At 41.3% G+C, this 17,883-nt stretch overlaps 1 protein-coding gene across 3 annotated transcripts in view; it reads right to left on the minus strand.

Annotated features, from left to right (window-relative positions):
- The window catches only part of TPCN1 (two pore segment channel 1), a 235,332-nt gene that overhangs the window by 43,501 nt on the left and 173,948 nt on the right, over positions 1-17,883 (minus strand). For all 3 annotated transcript variants that reach the window (XM_053702163.1, XM_053702161.1, XM_053702160.1), the window contains 3 exons: positions 5,063-5,134; positions 1,568-1,657; positions 471-586 (listed from right to left, as the gene is read on the minus strand). In XM_053702163.1, the coding sequence (XP_053558138.1) occupies positions 471-586; positions 1,568-1,657; positions 5,063-5,134 (278 nt within the window). The remainder of the gene's footprint in view (positions 1-470; positions 587-1,567; positions 1,658-5,062; positions 5,135-17,883) is intronic.

The raw sequence follows: 17,883 nt of genomic DNA on the forward strand, positions 1-17,883 counted from the left end.
TTGAATTTCAAATGAGTAGCAGATTCTTTTTCTGACAAATTTCAAAATTAGTTCAATTTTCCTGCCCACAACATCATGTGACAGCCATCAGTCAATCCCAAAATGTATGTGTGTATATATATATATATATATATATATATATATATATATATATATATATATATAGTCTCTGAATTATTGCACATGCTCAGTAGGAGTCGGTGCCACAGAAAGTGATAATGTACGTATATTGGAAGGTTCTTTAAAACTGTGTGCTCTATCTGAATCATGAAAGTTAAATTTTGACGACTTTAGTGTTCTTTTAACTGTTTGTTTAAAGAACATCCCAAAATATCACAATAAATGTCCATATTATTTAAATTCAAGAAAGTACAGGGCTCTTAACTATTTACACAAACACCCATATATAAATGCATGCCTGTGTGCGAAAAAACACTACTGTTTGTTTTGTATTACGCTGATGATCTTACCAAAGCTATTAAAAATGTTGTTGAAGTTATTAAGATAATAGTAGCCCTCTTCAGTTCTTGTCTGGTTTCCCACTGTGTGATTCAGCCATCGGTAAGAGTCTGCCACTGTGCTGTTACTGACAACAGGAAAGGTCATAAAGTTACGAGCACAGGCTACTTACCCCCTTTAACAATAACCTAAGTTACTGCACATAAACCAGTCACTCTTCAGACGAACCAGATCCTGGACTGAATAAGCATTTGTTATCTGTTAAAACATCTTATATGGCAGTGTTTTTCAACCAGTGTACCGTGGCACACTAGTGTGCCGTGAGAGATCCTCAGGTGTGCCACGGCAGACTGACAACAGTGTGACATATTTTTTTAAACTTTGCTTGTTTTTTACTCCCAGTGCAGGGGTAGTTTGTAGGAGTCATGGCATAACAGCAGAATACATACAGTATGTGTGTGTTTGTGTGTATATATATATATATATATATATATATATATATATATATATATATATATATGCTGTATTAGGCTACAATGTGTGATTTTTTTTAAATTTTGGGATGGTGGTGTGCCACAGGATTTTTTAATGTAAAAAAGTGTGCCACGGCAAAAAAAAAAGGTTAAAAATCACTGTTATATGGTACAAAAATATAGTGGTCTGCACAGAATATTTTTTTTACCTACATTAAATACTTTATTTCGTTTTGAACAAAAATGACCTGGAGTCTTCTGATTTTGGTTTGGCTGGTAAAACAATTAATTTTACTCAACAAATCATCTAAACTAACTAGCATTGTATACTCAAGTACCATTCCTTTATTAAAAATAATAATAATAAGGTCTTGCACTAAGCCTGCCACTATGATCATTTTGCTTCTCTTTTAATCCAAATACCCCACCACACACACTTGCTGGGCTGTGTGTAAAGACTTAAATCTCATCGCTTGATAAGGGCCCCTGCAAATTGAACATGTGCAGGCATTTGAACTGACAGAGAGCTGCAGACACAATCTTTTTAGATCAACACAAAACAAAACAAATAAAATAGGTGTTTTATTAATAATTATTATTTGGCATAACTGCTAAAGGTAGAGAGTCACACTTACGTGCAGCAATTGGGATACAGCACCCCAGCAAAAAACTCCATCCCAACAATGGAAAAGGAATAATAGAAGATGAGTAGGGTGAGCCCCAGGCTATTGGTAAGAAATGCACAGTTAATGAATTTACAGTCACCTGTATGCACAAAAGGACAACAATAAGCGGAAGGAAACAATAAGAAAGAGGAGAATGGTGGCGGGAGGGGGGATGAGAAGGATTGAGAGAGGAAAATAAAAAAGAAGAGAAGGAAAAAGTGGAGAGAACTAAAAAGTAAAGGGGAAATAAACTAAAGAAGTAAAGTAACTGGTAAATAACTCATTATATTCAAAGCAGCTGCCGGAACACACTTTCACTTGGCCTCTCTCCTACCCACAGTGGAAGGTTGATTTCTACTGCTGCCTGCATTTTTTTGCATAGTTTTTCAATTGTAAATATTGTAAATGCTGCCATATTCATACTTTTAGTATAGGAGGAGATTTCAACTGGCAAACATATGGCTAGATTACGAGTTTTGCGGTAAGAGCGGCTCGGTGCTAACTTGCAAGTTATTTCCACTGCTCACCTCCCTATAGCGCTGCTATTAGAGGTTTGCAATAACCCGGCGTTAGCAGGCAAAATTGAGCTCCATACCACACTCAAATACCAGCGCTGCTTTGAGCTGGTTTTACGTGCTTGTGCACGATTTTCCTATAGACATCAATGGGGAGAGCCGGCTAAAAAAAAGCCTAACACCTGCAATAAAGGAGCGTAAAGCTCCGTAACGCAGCCCCATTGATTCCTATGGGGAAAGAAAAGTTATGTTTACACCTAACACAAACCCGAGTCTAAACACCCCTAATCTGCCGCCCCCGACATCGCCAACACCTACATTACACTTATTAACTCCTAATCTGCTACCCCCGACACAGCCGCCACCTACCTATACTTATTAACCCCTAACTGCCGCCCCCAATGTCGCCGCCACCTACCTACACTTATTAACCCCTAATCTGCCGCCCCTACATTACACTTATTAACCCCTAATCTGCCGCCCCAACGTCGCTGCCACTATACTAAAGTTATTAACCCCTAAACCTAACCCTAAGTCTAACACCCACTAACTTTAATATAATTAAAATAAATCTAAATAAAAATTACTATCAACTAAATAATTCCTATTTAAAACGAAATACATTTAAAATAAACCCTACGCTAGCTACAATATAACTGTTACATTGTAGCTATCTTAGGTTTTACTTTTATTTTACAGGTAAGTTTGTATTTATTTTAACTAGGTAGACTAGTTAGTAAATAGTTATTAACTATTTACTAGCTACCTAGTTAAAATAAATACAAATTTACTTGTAAACTAAAACCTAACCTTACACTACAATTAAATAAATTACATTAATTAAATAAAATTAACTAAATTACAAAGAACAAACACTAAATTACACACAATAAAAAAGAAATTATCAAATCAGTTCCAATCAGCCAATAGAATGCAAGCTCAATCGTATTGGCTGATTGGATCAGCCAATAGGATTTTTTCACCTTTAATTCCGATTGGCTGATAGAATTCTATCAGCCAATCGGAATTCAAGGGGCGCCATCTTGGATGACGTCATTTAAAGCAGAATTCATTCTTGAAGAGCCGTGGAAAGAAGAGGATACTCCGCGCCGGATGTCTTGAAGATGGAGCTGCTCCGCGTTGGAAGGATGAAGATAGAAGATGCCGTCTGGATTAAGACTTCTGCCCGTCTGGAGGACCACTTCTTGCCGCTTGGATGAAGACTTCTCCCGGCTTCGTTGAGGACTTCTTGCCGCTTGGATGAAGACTTCTCCCGGCTGGATGAGGATGGATGTCCGGTCTTCAAAAACTGTAAGTGGATCTTCGGGGGTTAGTGTTAGGTTTTTTTAAGGGTTTATTGGGTGGGTTATATTTTTAGCTTTGGATTTGGGCAGAAAAAGAGCTAAATGCCCTTTTAAGGGCAATGCCCATACAAATGCCTTTTTCAGGGCAATGGGGAGCTTAGGTTTTTTTTAGATAGGATTTTATTTGGGGGGTTTGGTTGTGTGGGTGGTGGGTTTTACTGTTGGGGGGTTGTTAGTATTATTTTTTTTTACAGGTAAAAGAGCTGTTTTTTGGGGGCAATGCCACGCAAAAGGCCCTTTTAAGGGCTATTGGCAGTTTAGTTTTTTTTTTTTTTTTTGGGGGGGGGGGGCTTTTTTATTTTGATAGGGCTATTAGATTAGGTGTAATTAGTTTAAATATTTGATAATTTCTTTTTTATTTTGTGTAATTTAGTTAATTGTATTTAATTAATGTAATTTATTTAATTGTAGTGTAAGGTTAGGTGTTAGTGTAACTCAGGTTAGGTTTTATTTTACAGGTAAATTTGCATTTATTTTAGCTAGGTAGCTAGTAAATAGTTAATAACTATTTAGTAACTAGTCTACCTAGTTAAAATAAATACAAACTTGCCTGTGAAATAAAAATAAAACCTAAGCTAGCTACAATGTAACTATTAGTTATATTGTAACAAGCTTAGGGTTTATTTTATAGGTATTTAGTTTTAAATAGGTATTATTTAGTTAATGATAGTAATTTTTAATTAGATTTATTTTAATTATATTAAAGTTAGTGGGTGTGTTAGGGTTAGACTTAGGGGTGAATAACTTTAGTATAGTGGCGGCGATGTTAGGGACAGCAGATTAGGGGTTAATAGTAATGTAGGTTGCGGCAATGTTAGGGACAGCAGATTAGGGGTTAACAATATTTAACTGGTGTTTACGATGCGGGAGTGCGGCGGTTTAGGGGTAATATGTTTATTATAGTGGTGGCGATGTCGGGAGCGGCAGTTTAGGGGTTAATTTTATTTTAGTGTTTATGATGCGCGAGGGCCTCAGTTTAGGGGTTAATAGGTAGTTTATGGGTGTTAGTGTACTTTTTAGCACTTTAGTTATGAGTTTTATGTTATGGCTTTGTAACATAAAAGCCATAACTACTGACTTTCAGTTTACGGTATGGATCTTGACGGTATAGGCTGTACCGCTCACTTTTTGGCTGGACAGGCAAACTCGTAACACCAGCGCTGTGGAAGTCCCATTGAAAAAGGACTTTTTGAAAGCTGCGGTAGTTACGTTACGTCCAAAAAAGTGTGTGGGACAGATATACCTGCAAAACTCGTAATACCAGCGGTAGTGAAAAAGAGCCATAACGCTGCTTTTTCACTCATACCGCAAAACTCGTAATCTAGCCGATAGTCATTTTAAATCACAAAATATAGGTAAAGGAGCTATTTGTAAAAAAATTATAATAGTGCTCTTCAATATTTGGAACACATTAAAGAGGATAACATTTTACAAACAATGTACATTTAAGAAAAAAGTAAAAATACAAAAAAGCAAAAGAATAGAATGACACCAGATGAACACAAAGCTAAGAGAAAGATCAACACTTGTAGATATTAGGAAAAGACTTGGCAATGCAACACAACAAGGAAGAGATACACTGTTACCTGGCCATCCTTGGGAGCAGTTCAAACATGGTATCTAACACTGTTCTGTAACGTTTCTTCAATTTGAAGAGTCTGCAGATTAAAGACAGCATCTGTAGCAAGGACCAACATGTATAACTTGGCTAATATTAATCATGAGGACTACGGACCAGTGGTTCTAGATTTATCTCAAAATAACATCATTTATGTTTAGCTGATAAATTAATTTCCTTCATGGTGGTGAGAGGCCACGATCCATTACTTGTGGGAATTATTCTTCCTGGCCACTAAGAGGAGGCAAAGATTCCCAAATCCCAAGAGCTCTATAAAACCCCTCCCACCTTACTGGTAACTAATCTGACGTGTAGCCAAGCAAGAAAGGTAAGACAAGAAATAAGCAAGAAATAATAGGAGCAGGGAAAAACGCCAACCATCACCAGAAAAATAACAGGATGGGGTCTCGTGGACTCACCACCATGAAAGAAATTAATTTATCCGGGAAGAATAAATTATATTTTCTTTTATACAGGTGGTGAGTGTCCAAGGTCCATTACTCCTGGGAGTGAATACCCAAGCTGTGGAGTCCACGAGTAATGAGAAATGAGGATGGGAAAACAAGTAAAATTTCCACAACAAAACTAAAACCACAACCCAAAAAGAATTCAAAAAAATGTTTTGTTTTTAATATGCAATTAAAATAACTGACAGGCAAAGCCAAAATTAACCCAAGACAACTGCCCAAAGGTTATTCCTACCAAAGGCATCCTCAGAATAAGCAAAAACATCAAAATGGTAGAATTTAGTGAAAGTATGCAAAGAAGACCATGTAGCTGCCTTGAATATTGGGCTTTTAAGAATGAAGCTTCTTTTATCCAAAGATGTGTCAAATGACCTGGTAGAATGGGCAGTAATCCACTTAGGAGGGGGCTGTCCCACCTCCAATTAAACCTTATAACAAAAGCTTGAACTAAGAAGCCAAAGAAACGGCATTAGCTTTCTGCTCTTTCACAGAACCAGAAAAGTGAATAAAACAAACTAGAAGTATGTTTGAAATCCTTAGTTCCAATTACTAGTGGGAACCAATACCCAAGCTAGAGGACACAGAATGAAAGGGAGGGAGAACAAGACAGGTGTACCTAAACAGAAGGCACCACTGCTTGAAGAACTTTTCTCCCAAAGGAAGCTTCAGCCTTTTGAAAAAGTAATGCAATAAGGATCATGAGGCCACCCTGCAAATTAGTTCCACAGAACTTTAATTTTTTTAAATAAAAAAACCCCTGAAGAAGGGACAGTCCTAGAGGAAAGAACCGTAATACTCTCAGGAGGCAGCCGTCTCTCTTATCAGAGAAAACAACGAACAGGACAATAGATTGCCGAAAATCTTTAGATGCTTGAAAGTAGAATCTTAGAGCATGCACAACACCCAGGTTATGCAAAAGGCGTACCACCTTCTGAGAAGATGATTTAGGACAAAAGGAAGGAACAATAATGTCCTGATTGATATTGCTATCCAATACTACTTTGGGAAGAAATCCCAACTAGAAAGAAGAACCGCCTTATCCGCATGAAAAAAAAGGTAAGGGGTAACATACTGCAGAGCCAAAAGCTCAGAAACTTTGTGAGTAGAAGAAAAAGCAAAGAGAAACAAAACATTCCAAGATAATAACCTAAAATTAACTGAATGCATAGGCTCAAACAGAACCTGCTGCCAAACTCTAAGTTTAAGATTCCATGGAGGAGCAACAGGAATAAACACAGGGATGAATATGACCAAGGCCTGAACAAACGATAGCACATCTGCCAGATCTGTCAGATGTTTGAGTAAAAGAAAAGACAGTACAGAAATCTGACCCTTCAGAATACTGACCGATAAACCTTTCTCCAGAGCATCCTGAAGAAAAATTAAAATGCGAAAAACCGCACCCGACTCCAAGAGAAACCCTTTGACTCACACCAATAAAAGGTAAATACACCATACCTTATGGTAAACGAGAAAAAGAATTACGAGCCAGAAGCCTCTATCGATGACCTACTCAGAAAAAACACACCTAGCCAAAAACTAGGAGTTCAATCTCCAAGCAGCCAGTCTTCAGAGAGACTAGATTTGGATTGAGGAAGGGAGCCTGAAGAAGGTCCCTCCTCAGAAAAAACTTTCAATGGAAAAAAAAGATTACCTCTCACCAGATCCGCAAATCAGATACTACGAGGCCAGGCAGGAGCTATTAGAATCACTGATGCCCTTTCCTATATGATATGAGCTATGACTCAAGGGAAGGAGAGCAAACGGAGAAAACAGGAAAGCTAGATCGAAGTCCCAAGGGATTGTCAGAGCGTTGATCAGAACTGTTTGAGGATCTCTTGATCTTGACCTGAACTTTGGAAGCTTGGCGTTTAGACGAGACGCCATCAGATCCAAATCCAGAATAGAGTAGAGAATACTACCGGATGGAGAGACCACTCCCAGGATGAAAAGTCTGTCTGCTCAGACATCCTCGTCCAAGTAGACCACCCTTGGGAAGTGGATAGCAGAAAGGAGACAATCGAGAGATTCCGCCCACTGAAGAATGTGAGTCACTTCCTTCATGGCTAAGGGACTCCGAAATCCTTCCTGATGGAAAACATATGCCACCGTGGAGAAGAAGTCCGACTGAAATCTGATAAAAAAGACCAAACCTAGTTGAGGTCAAGGAAATAAAACAGAAAAATGCTCACAAAACTAAAATGGATATTGGGATTGAAGACTGGCTTGAGTCCAAAGACCCTGAGCCTTTAAGGAACCCCAAACTGCTCCCCAGCCCAAAAGGCTGGCATCTGAGGTAAAAAACTGCTGAGATGGACTCAGGAAGCATGATCCCTGAAACAGAAGGTCCTGAGAAATCCACTAAGATACAGTCTCTCTCTTAGGGAGACTAGAACTATCCTCAGAGAGATATGAGTGGCTTCCTTTCCATTTTGGGATGGTGGTGTGCTACAGGATTTTTTAATGTAAAAACGTGTGCCACAGCAAAAAAAAGGTTAAAAACCACTGGCCTAAGCAAAAAAATTACTGCATTGTCCGGGAAACAAACCCGGATCAACTGCTTGGAAGGCAGCTATGCTCATCACTATACCACCAATGCTTGATTCCAAGGAAACAACCATTAGACCAATCACTTCCATACACAGAGACACTGATGGACGATTAGAGGACTGAAGAAAAGGACAGAAGCAAGAATTATGTATTTTCTGAATCCGCCAGGAAAATCTACATGAACAGAGATTCCCAAAAGCATACCTCTGTAAAAGATCTTGCTAACTGAAAAGATGGTGCCTGAACCAAAATGTCTTCCCGTAATGGCGCCACTCCTATTTTCTGAGATCTGACCACCGCCAAAAAGAGCCCCTAAAACCTTTGTAAAGATTTGGGGAGCCGTAGCAAGGCCAAAGAGAAAAGCTACAAACTGGAAGGTTTGACAAGGAAGGCAAACAGCAGGAAAAGATGATGTTCCCTGTGAATTGGAACATGAAGATACTCATCCTCCAGGTCCATGTAGTCACGAACTGACCCTCCTGAACCAAAAGTAGAACGGAACGAATATTCTCCATTTTGAAGGACGGAACCTAAAGAAATTTGTTGAGACACTTGAGGTCCAATATGGGTCAGAAAATTCCCTATTTCATTGAAACCAAAAAAAGGATTGAACAGAATCCTAGACCCCGTTCCGCCACAGGAACTGGAACAATCACTCAGCGAAAATAGGTCCTTTACACAGTTTAAGAAGGACTCTCTCTTCACCTGGTTTGCAGATAACCTTAACAGAATAAATATGCCGCCAAGGGGACAAGACTTGAATCCTATCCTGTATCTCTGGGAAACAACTTCCACAGCCCAAGGATCTGGGACATCTGGAATCCAAGTCTAAGGAAAGAAGGAAAACCTGCCCCAGAGATGATCTACCTTGACAGAGGCAAAGAGAATGACTGGGGATTATGGGTAAGGGAAGTGACACTTAACAGCTTTGCTGGGGTGCTCTTTGCCTCCTCCTGCTGGCCCGGAGTTGAATTACCACTAATAATTGGAATGAAATCGTGGACTCTGCATGCCATAGGAAAAAAAAATGTGTTTTAAATCCCTTTAATATCCAAGGAGGAGAAATTGGCTTAATAACAGGTAATTCTAACTATAGCCTGAAAAAAACAATGAATAAATCAGGAAGATTAGCAATCTTTTTATGAAACAAAACTGAAAAAGCAGACATCTACCCTTCAGAGAACTAGCAGATGGGCCTTTATCTAAACCTTTCTAAAGAAACTGAAAAATCCTAGGAATTCTAAAAGAATGCCAGGAAAAAACATAATCCATACACCAAGAAATAAAAGCCTTCCAGACGTTATGATAGATCTTTCTAGTCAAAGGCTTGTGAACTTGAATCAAGGTATTCACAACAGAATCAGAAAAACCTCTCTACCTAAGGACTAACCGTTCTATCTTCATGCCATCAAGGTTAGAGACTTGAGACTCTGATGGAAACATGAACCTTGAGACAGAAGATACGGATGCAGAGGAAAAGGCCATGGTGGAAGAATGGACCTCTGAACTTGACCTGCAAACCAAGCCATGCGAGGCCAAGCGGGAGAAATCAGAATTACTAATGAACCCGCTTGTCTAATCTTGGTAATCCCTTTGGGCAGAAGAACCAGAAGAGGAAAAAAAAAAAAAATTAAACCTTAGCTGATAAATGTATTTCTTCAAGATATGGTGAGTCCACGGGTTCATCCTAATGCCTGTTGGGAATATCACTCTTTGCCAGCAGGAGGAGGCAAAGAGCACCACAGTAAAACTGTTAAGTATCACTTCCCTACCCATAAACTACAGTCATTTGACCGCAAGTAAATGGAGAAAGGAAAGCAACACAAGGAGCGGAGGTGTCTTAGGTTTAGTCAAAAACGCTTGAAAAAAGTGGTGGGTCCATGGACTCACCATATCTTGAAGAAATAAATTTATCAGGTAAGCATAAATTTTGTTTTTTTCCAAAGATATGGTGAGTCCACGGGTTCATCTTAATTACTGTTGGGAACCAATACCCAAGCTAGATGACACAGATGAATAGCGAGGGATAAGAACAAGCATGCCTAAACGGAAGGCACCACCACTTGAAGAACCTTTTTCCCAAAAGTCGCCTCAGCCGAGGCAAAAGTATAAAATCTGTAAAAATTAATTCAAACTACACACTAACTTCATCTCCTCCATGCACGAAAGGCAAAACGAATGACTGGGGTTTATGGGTAGAGAAGTGATGCTTAACAGTTTTACTGTGGTGCTCTTTGCCTCCTCCTGCTGGCGAGGAGTGATATTCCCAACAGTAATTAAGATGAACCAGTGGACTTACCATATCTTTGGAAGAAACATAGGCTAGTTGAAAAGACCATGGAGCATCCACAAATTCCGCCTAAGGATACCTGGTCCTTGCAAAGTACCTGGGAAGTTTGTTGTTCAAACAAGAGGCCATCAGATCTATCTCTGGAAGACTCCAAAGATCCACAATCTGATTGAAAACATCCAGATAAAGAGACCACTCCCCTGGATGCAGAGACTCTTCTCTCTTTCTTCAGATGAAGAGTCCACAGCTGCATTCATTACTTTTGGGAATTTAGAACCTGGCCACCAGGAGGAGGCAAAGACACCCCAGCCAAAGGCTTGAATACTCCTCCCACTCCCCTCATCCCCCAGTCATTCTGCTGAGGAACAAGGAACAGTAGAAGAAATATCAGGGTGAAAAGGTGCCAAAAGAGCAAAAATAGCAGACGCCCCACAGAAAAAATACGGGCGAGGAGCTGTGGACTCTTTCCATCTGAAGAAAAGAAAATTATCAGGTAAGCATAATTTAAGTTTTTCTTCATAAATGGAAAGAGTCCAAAGCTGCAATCATTACTTTTGGAAAAACAATACCCCAAGCTATAGAGGACACTGAATGCAAAAATGGGAGGGTACAAGAGGCGGCCCATTCTGAGGGCACCAGGCCTGAAAACCCCATCCCAACAAAATCCTGCTTCGTCCGAAGCCGAGAACAACTTTGAAAAAAAGGAAAAGTCCCAAGGACACTGACCGGCAGATAGTCCACAGCTTTGCTAGAGACCGCAGGAACTAGACTCGACTGAGTTAACAGCCTCCAAGAGACACCGTCGCCCAGAAGTCGGTCTCCACACAACACACCCCTTACTAAAGAAAGGGGACAAACTACCGTATTCTTCCACAAAGAAGAAAAGGCACTGAGAAAACAAGATTGTACCTGTAAAGCACGGCTAATCCCCCTTAAGGGACTCAGGGCTTTGCTCATTTTATCAACCTCGAAAAGAGGAAAGGATGAGTAGACTTCGCCGGGGATCGAACTTGCAACCCTCGGCTTGCTACAGTGCAGATTAGCCACGGTGCATTAGTATGCTGAGCTAGCTTCCAGCTAGCATAAAGAACTCCAGAAAGAAAAAAAAAAACTAAAAAGGGCCCAAACACGGAGCAAAAAAAACAGAAAAACCGTGTCAGGCTAACAGAGACCCAACCAGTCTCATAGAAACAAGGGGAGGCAACGCCCAGACCCCAGAAACCACGGGATAAGGCCGGGAATCTGAAACATAGATCATCTTCCCCTAACACAGTGCAACCGCACTCTAAAAAGCAACTGAAGACGAAGGTCCCCCAAGTCGCAAAAAGGTAGCTCAGAATACCAAAATATTCAGAAACGAAACCTCGTGCAGCAAGCTCAGATAGGTCTGACAAACAATCACCTAAAGCAAAAACACTGTATGCTGCAGTCATCTAAAAATGACTCTGAAACTTAAATACTTGAGGGGAAGCAGAAAGCAGCTAAAGATAGGATCCTTCAGATTGCTAAGTATCCGCTAATCAGCGGATAACGTTGAAGGCTATCTAAGAGCCGCCAGTCCTTCCCACAAATCTTGAACATGGAGAAAGGAGAAACCTCAAGAGGCTTACCGTATCTGGAATGCTCCGAGGACGAATTTAGCAGAGCAACTGATCTCAGATTCTGCTCCAACACTGGACCAGCCCAAGCGACAGACATGTCTGATAGACAGGGGGGGACAGAAAGACCCCAACCACAAGCCCCCAGGGAATGGAAAGAAAAAAGGGGATACTCACCCACCCCAACAGAGCTCGGGTGCCAACCCAATCCGCTCCTCCAAAATAAAAAACTCCCAAGGAGAACCCCCTAGGACCTGGAACAGAAATAAAAGCAATAGATCCGTAGGAAGACCTGTCACAGCTCTCTTAGACAGTCTCTAAGTAGAGAGATCAAATTGCAGCAGGTGGAACAGAGCCCACAGAGCAGCAGATGCTGCCCCTTACAGAAATAAGCCACCTGATCCAACCTCCTACACACAGGGCAGGACAAAGACCCTCCAGAGGGAGGAAACCCCAGCTCATAAGGAAGACAAACTATCCCCTTAAAAGGGTAGGGCACAGATAAGAACAGCGTACTTGTCCACAAGACATGAAGCCATAGTATGATCAAAACACGGACCAAATGAAAAATCATCCAGACACCACTGTTGACCCAACAGAGAAAAAAACTCCCCATAGAGGAGCACACTCTGTCCGAAGTACAAGTCAGGCCTTAAAGTTTATAACCAGTACCCAAAGGTGGATGTGAACTCTGGCCTTCCTGCTTGAAGCCCAATGAGATAGCCCCTATGTCGCAACATAGGGTCCCTGAAAAAAACTGGGTCGTCTCGAACCAGTCCACAGGATCATAAGTCTCCAGACATTCAAGAAGGATCCAAGACAAGAACCCTGTACCCAGAATCATCCTAGATTGAACGACACCCTCAGGGAACACAAGATACCCCGTCTGAAGCAATCACAGAGTATGAGAACCGGGAAACTCGTAATTCCCAGCCCAAAAGGGAAGAGAACACCCTTAGCCAGAGGTCAACGCCCCCCCAGCAAGGTACTAGGCCGCGACAAAGTCACGCAATTTCTCTAGAGCCCAAAGGCCCCAAGGGCAACACTAAGGGAAATGAGAACGAGAACAGAGTCACCCAAAAGAGAGTAGAAAGAAAGGCTAGTCTCCATAATCCTTTCAGATTAACGTTCCAGAGGACCACACCCAAGAGAGAAAAATGCAAAGCATCCCAAACCCAGGCAGAAAAACATCCCCTAAGCAAAAAGCTTGGAAAAAGAGACAACACCTCCTATTGCCCCTGATATGGAGACGACTAACTCCCGAAGGAAGACAGAGCCTCACAGCCTTCACTTCCTAATTAAGCGGCCAAAGCCGCAAGAAAAAACGGACAAAGTCCAGAAAGTCTCAACCCAAAGGAAGAGAACCTCTAAAAGGAACAAGTTCTAAAAGGACACTTCCAAAGAGACCATGAAAGGCAAAACCATAAGAACGGCGGTATGAAGGATCTAAATCCTCCAAGCCTCCAACCCACAACGGGAAGGAACACTCTAGTTACCGGAAAAATCGGAAACGACTGAGCATGTCGCCGCGGATCTCAAAGGAGTCCCGGCCCACTAGATTGAAAGGCGAGCGAGGACTGAACCAATCCCCCATGCCCTTAAGCAACCACGGACCCTCAAGTCCTCTCAGGATGCTAGTTGAAGCTTGTAAAATAAAACAAGAAAACAACACAAATCATATTGTGATCACTAGGCGCCTTCACAGAACCAACCACACATAAAAAGGCGCCACATGTCTGAACTAGGCCTCAAGACAAAAGGATTTGTACTCATTCAGGACCAGCCTGAAACCAAGGGCCCCAGCACTGTCAAGGCCAAATAGAGTCTCCCTCGATGACGGAGGGATAAAGAAAGTCAGACTTTTGTAAACAGTGTGAGCACAAAATCTCGAGTATCAATTCCAAAGAAGAAAGTTCCTGAAGGAAACATCACACCACAATATGAGCTTTAGACCAAATAAAAATCCTCCTCACCGGATGAAAATAAAAAAGAAAAGGCAACCCGTAGCTTATCGCCCAGGAAGAACGGACAGACCCACAGGACCAGCCCAACAGGGGTCTGAGACTTCCAAGCTCAGAACTGGAAAAGGATACACAAATAACAAAGACTATAAGAAGATTACTTCATCTTCTTATGTCTATGTATGTAAGCTAGTCGAAGAGTAAGACTGAGAATCCCCAGACCCATTAAGAGTGGGATCCTCCAGCAATGCCAAAAACGTGCCTTAGTAGAACACAAAGGCGCGCCAGTCTATAACGAAAGGTGCAACATACCTCCGCCAGGACAAAAGGAAACACCGTCCGCGAAGGTTGACCCCGAGGCCTCAGGAGCAGTCGCTCCCCTGGAAGGCTGAACTGGACCAGGCAATCCCACGCCTGACGAGCCCCGGTTAATAATACACAGAAAATATCGTAAGCACACTCCTGGGAGGTGCAAATGCACCAGCGCCAAAGATATAGCCATGCAGAACCGTGTGGTAACCTCCGGTGGGAACAGGCCACACTCCCTAGAAAGGATAAGTAGCGTTTGGGTTACCTGCATGCGTAGTAAGAGTTGGTGGTAGGGAACTCGTCTCGTGAGAAACAGAATCCCTAGAGGCGGATGGCTCAGTGGACACCTGATCCCGAGGAATAGAGCTCACTAAAATGGCATTCGAAACATAACTGATGGGCATGTATCACCCGGGCCAATTCATATTCTTTGCAAGAAGTAGAGTCTGAATCAGAGACATCTGTCTTCAAGAATCCTTCGTAACTGGGACACTGCCACCTTCAGAGAACCAGACACCAGCAGACCAGGATTTCTCCGTCGCCTCTTAGTCAGAAAAGCACAAATGGAGTCACAAGGTAAACCGTTCAGTCCATGCAAAAGCGCGCCCGACCGAAAAGGCTGCGTCACTAGAAATAGGCCGTTATGTTCCAAAATAGCCACGAGCCGAAGCAACACTACACAGTAGCAGACAGAATCACATAACAGGATTATAAACCCCCCTGTTCAATTATCCCCCTCAGGAGATATTAATGCTCGATTCCTAGTTACAAAAAAAGAGCATCACTGAGACCCTATGTTAAAGTTATCCCCGAAAGGCTGTAGCCCCTTTCGGAAAAACAGTTGAAATTACAATACATCCATGATGAAAGTAAAATGAAACGATCTTACCAGAATCTACGCCGTGGAACAGGAACATGGCCCTTCAAGTGTGACAGATAGTAGTGTCGCTTCTGCCATGGACTTGAGAGAAAAAAGCAGGCAGCGAAACTCATCAATGCTGATTGCTTGTGGAGCTGTTAATCTCGGGATGGTTTCGCAGAAAGACTCTCCCTGCATCTCCGGACTCTAACTTTCACCCATGCTCTCACTGAGAGGCTGACAGGACTACTTAAAACTCCAGTCCCATGCCAAAGAGTACTACCCTCCATAAGAGACTATCGAAAACTTCTGACACTTCTCTGCCAACCTCTTGGAACGAAGACAAAGAATGACTAGGGGGATGAGAAGAGTGGGAGGAGTATTTAAGCCTTTGGCTGGGGTGTCTTTGCCGCCTCCTGGTGGCCAGGTTCTGAATTCCCAAAAGTAATGAATGCAGCTGTGGACTCTTTCCATTTATGAAGAAAATGAACTGCAGAAATCAGACAATTGATTTCTGCCCAAGAAATAATTTGAAAAAACTCTCTCATGGCTAGGTAACGGCAAGTTCCTCCCTGATGATTGATATAGGCCACTGTTGTGACACTGTCTGTCTAAAAATGAAGATGAGACTTCCTTTCCAACAGAAGCCAACTCGGAAGGGCCCTGAAGATCAGTCTAAAAGCCTTTATTGGCAACCTCACCTCCTGAGGAGAACAAACTCTAAGACCCCCAGACGACTCCTTCAACCTAAAAAGGCTTGCATCTGTAGTGATCACAGTCCAAATAGGATGGGCAAAAGAAGTCCCTTGCATAATAGAATGATGATTCAGCCACCAAGTCAGAGACGGATTTGTTCTGTGAGCCAGATAAAACTTTTGAAACAGCCGAGTATAATACCTGCACCATTGCCAAAACATACTCATGTGGAAACGAGCAGAACAGAATACCGTCTGATGCAGCAATCAAGAGGCCCAACACCTCTACACAAAGGGCAATTGAGGGAAAAGAAAGAGACTGAAGGTTTAAACAGGCTGACACTAACTTCCATCTATTTTGATCAGTCAGAGAAAGTCTCACGGAAACTAAATCTATCTGAACCCCAAGAAAAACAACTCTTGTCTGAGGAACAAGGGAACTCTTTGGAAAATTGACTTTCCATCCATGTTCTTGAAAAAACAACAACAACAATCTGTTGGTGTGAGATACTGCTAAATGTAAAGATGAAGCCTGAACCAAGATTTTGTCAATGTAACACCACAATACCCTGAGCTTTGATTACAGACAAAAAGGAACAAGAACAATCACTCCTATAGTTTTCAAGTCCAAAACCGACTGAAAAAGGGCTTTTGTCTAACAGAATCTTTTGGAACATTGGACAGAAGAAATCTTCCTATAGGTAGCCTTGTTCTGAAACCTATACAATACCCTGAGCTTTGATTACAGACAAAAAGGAACAAGAACAATCACTCCTATAGTTTTCAAGTCCAAAACCGACTGAAAAAGGGCTTTTGTCTAACAGAATCTTTTGCAACATTGGACAGAAGAAATCTTCCTATAGGTAGCCTTGTTCTGAAACCTATACTATAACCCTGAAAAACTAGACTTAGAACCTAGGGATCCTGAACAGACTGAGACCAAGCCTCCTGAAAAAGGTGCAACATCCCCCTACCAGAGCCTCTGGATACCTTTGTGCAGACTTGGATAAGGGAGGAGATTGTTTGGACTGCTTAGACCTGTTCCAATTTGAACTTGGCTTCCAAGCAGAGCAAGAGGAACCTTGTTTCTGAGAGGAGGAAACATATTTCTGATCCCTGTTCTGACAAAAGGAACAAAAATGATTAGAAGTCTTTAGATTTATCCTTCGACTATTTGTCCTGAGGAAGAAAGGCTCCTTTAACTCTTGTCACAGTAGAGATAATAGAATCCAAACCAGAACCAAAAAACATCTTTCCCTGAAAAGAGAGTGATAAAAGCCTGGATTCAGAAACCATATCAGCAGACCAGGACTTTAACCATTAAGCCATTCTGGAAAAAACTGCCAAAGACATACTATTAGAGTTAATCTTAATAATGTTGATAACAGAATCACAAATGAAAGAATTTGCAGATTTAAGCAACTGCAAAAATGTTAAAAAATCTTCTCTAGCAGAACCTTCATAAAACTGCTCAGAAAGACTATTTAACCAAATGAATGAAGCAGTAGAAACTGCTGGCCTAAAAAAATAACCTGCTTGCTGAAAAGCCTTCCTATGAAAAACATAATTTATGTAAGAACTTACCTGATAAATTCATTTCTTTCATATTAACAAGAGTCCATGAGCTAGTGACGTATGGGATATACATTCCTACCAGGAGGGGCAAAGTTTCCCAAACCTTAAAATGCCTATAAATACACCCCTCACCACACCCACAAATCAGTTTAACGAATAGCCAAGAAGTGGGGTGATAAGAAAAAAAGTGCGAAGCATATAAAATAAGGAATTGGAATAATTGTGCTTTATACAAAAAAATCATAACCACCCCAAAAAAGGGTGGGCCTCATGGACTCTTGTTAATATGAAAGAAATGAATTTATCAGGTAAGTTCTTACATAAATTATGTTTTCTTTCATGTAATTAACAAGAGTCCATGAGCTAGTGACGTATGGGATAATGACTACCCAAGATGTGGATCTTTCCACACAAGAGTCACTAGAGAGGGAGGGATAAAATAAAGACAGCCAATTCCTGCTGAAAATAATCCACACCCAAAATAA

Source organism: Bombina bombina, chromosome 2 (genome assembly GCF_027579735.1).
Source record: "Bombina bombina isolate aBomBom1 chromosome 2, aBomBom1.pri, whole genome shotgun sequence".
NCBI classification, from domain to species: domain Eukaryota; kingdom Metazoa; phylum Chordata; class Amphibia; order Anura; family Bombinatoridae; genus Bombina; species Bombina bombina.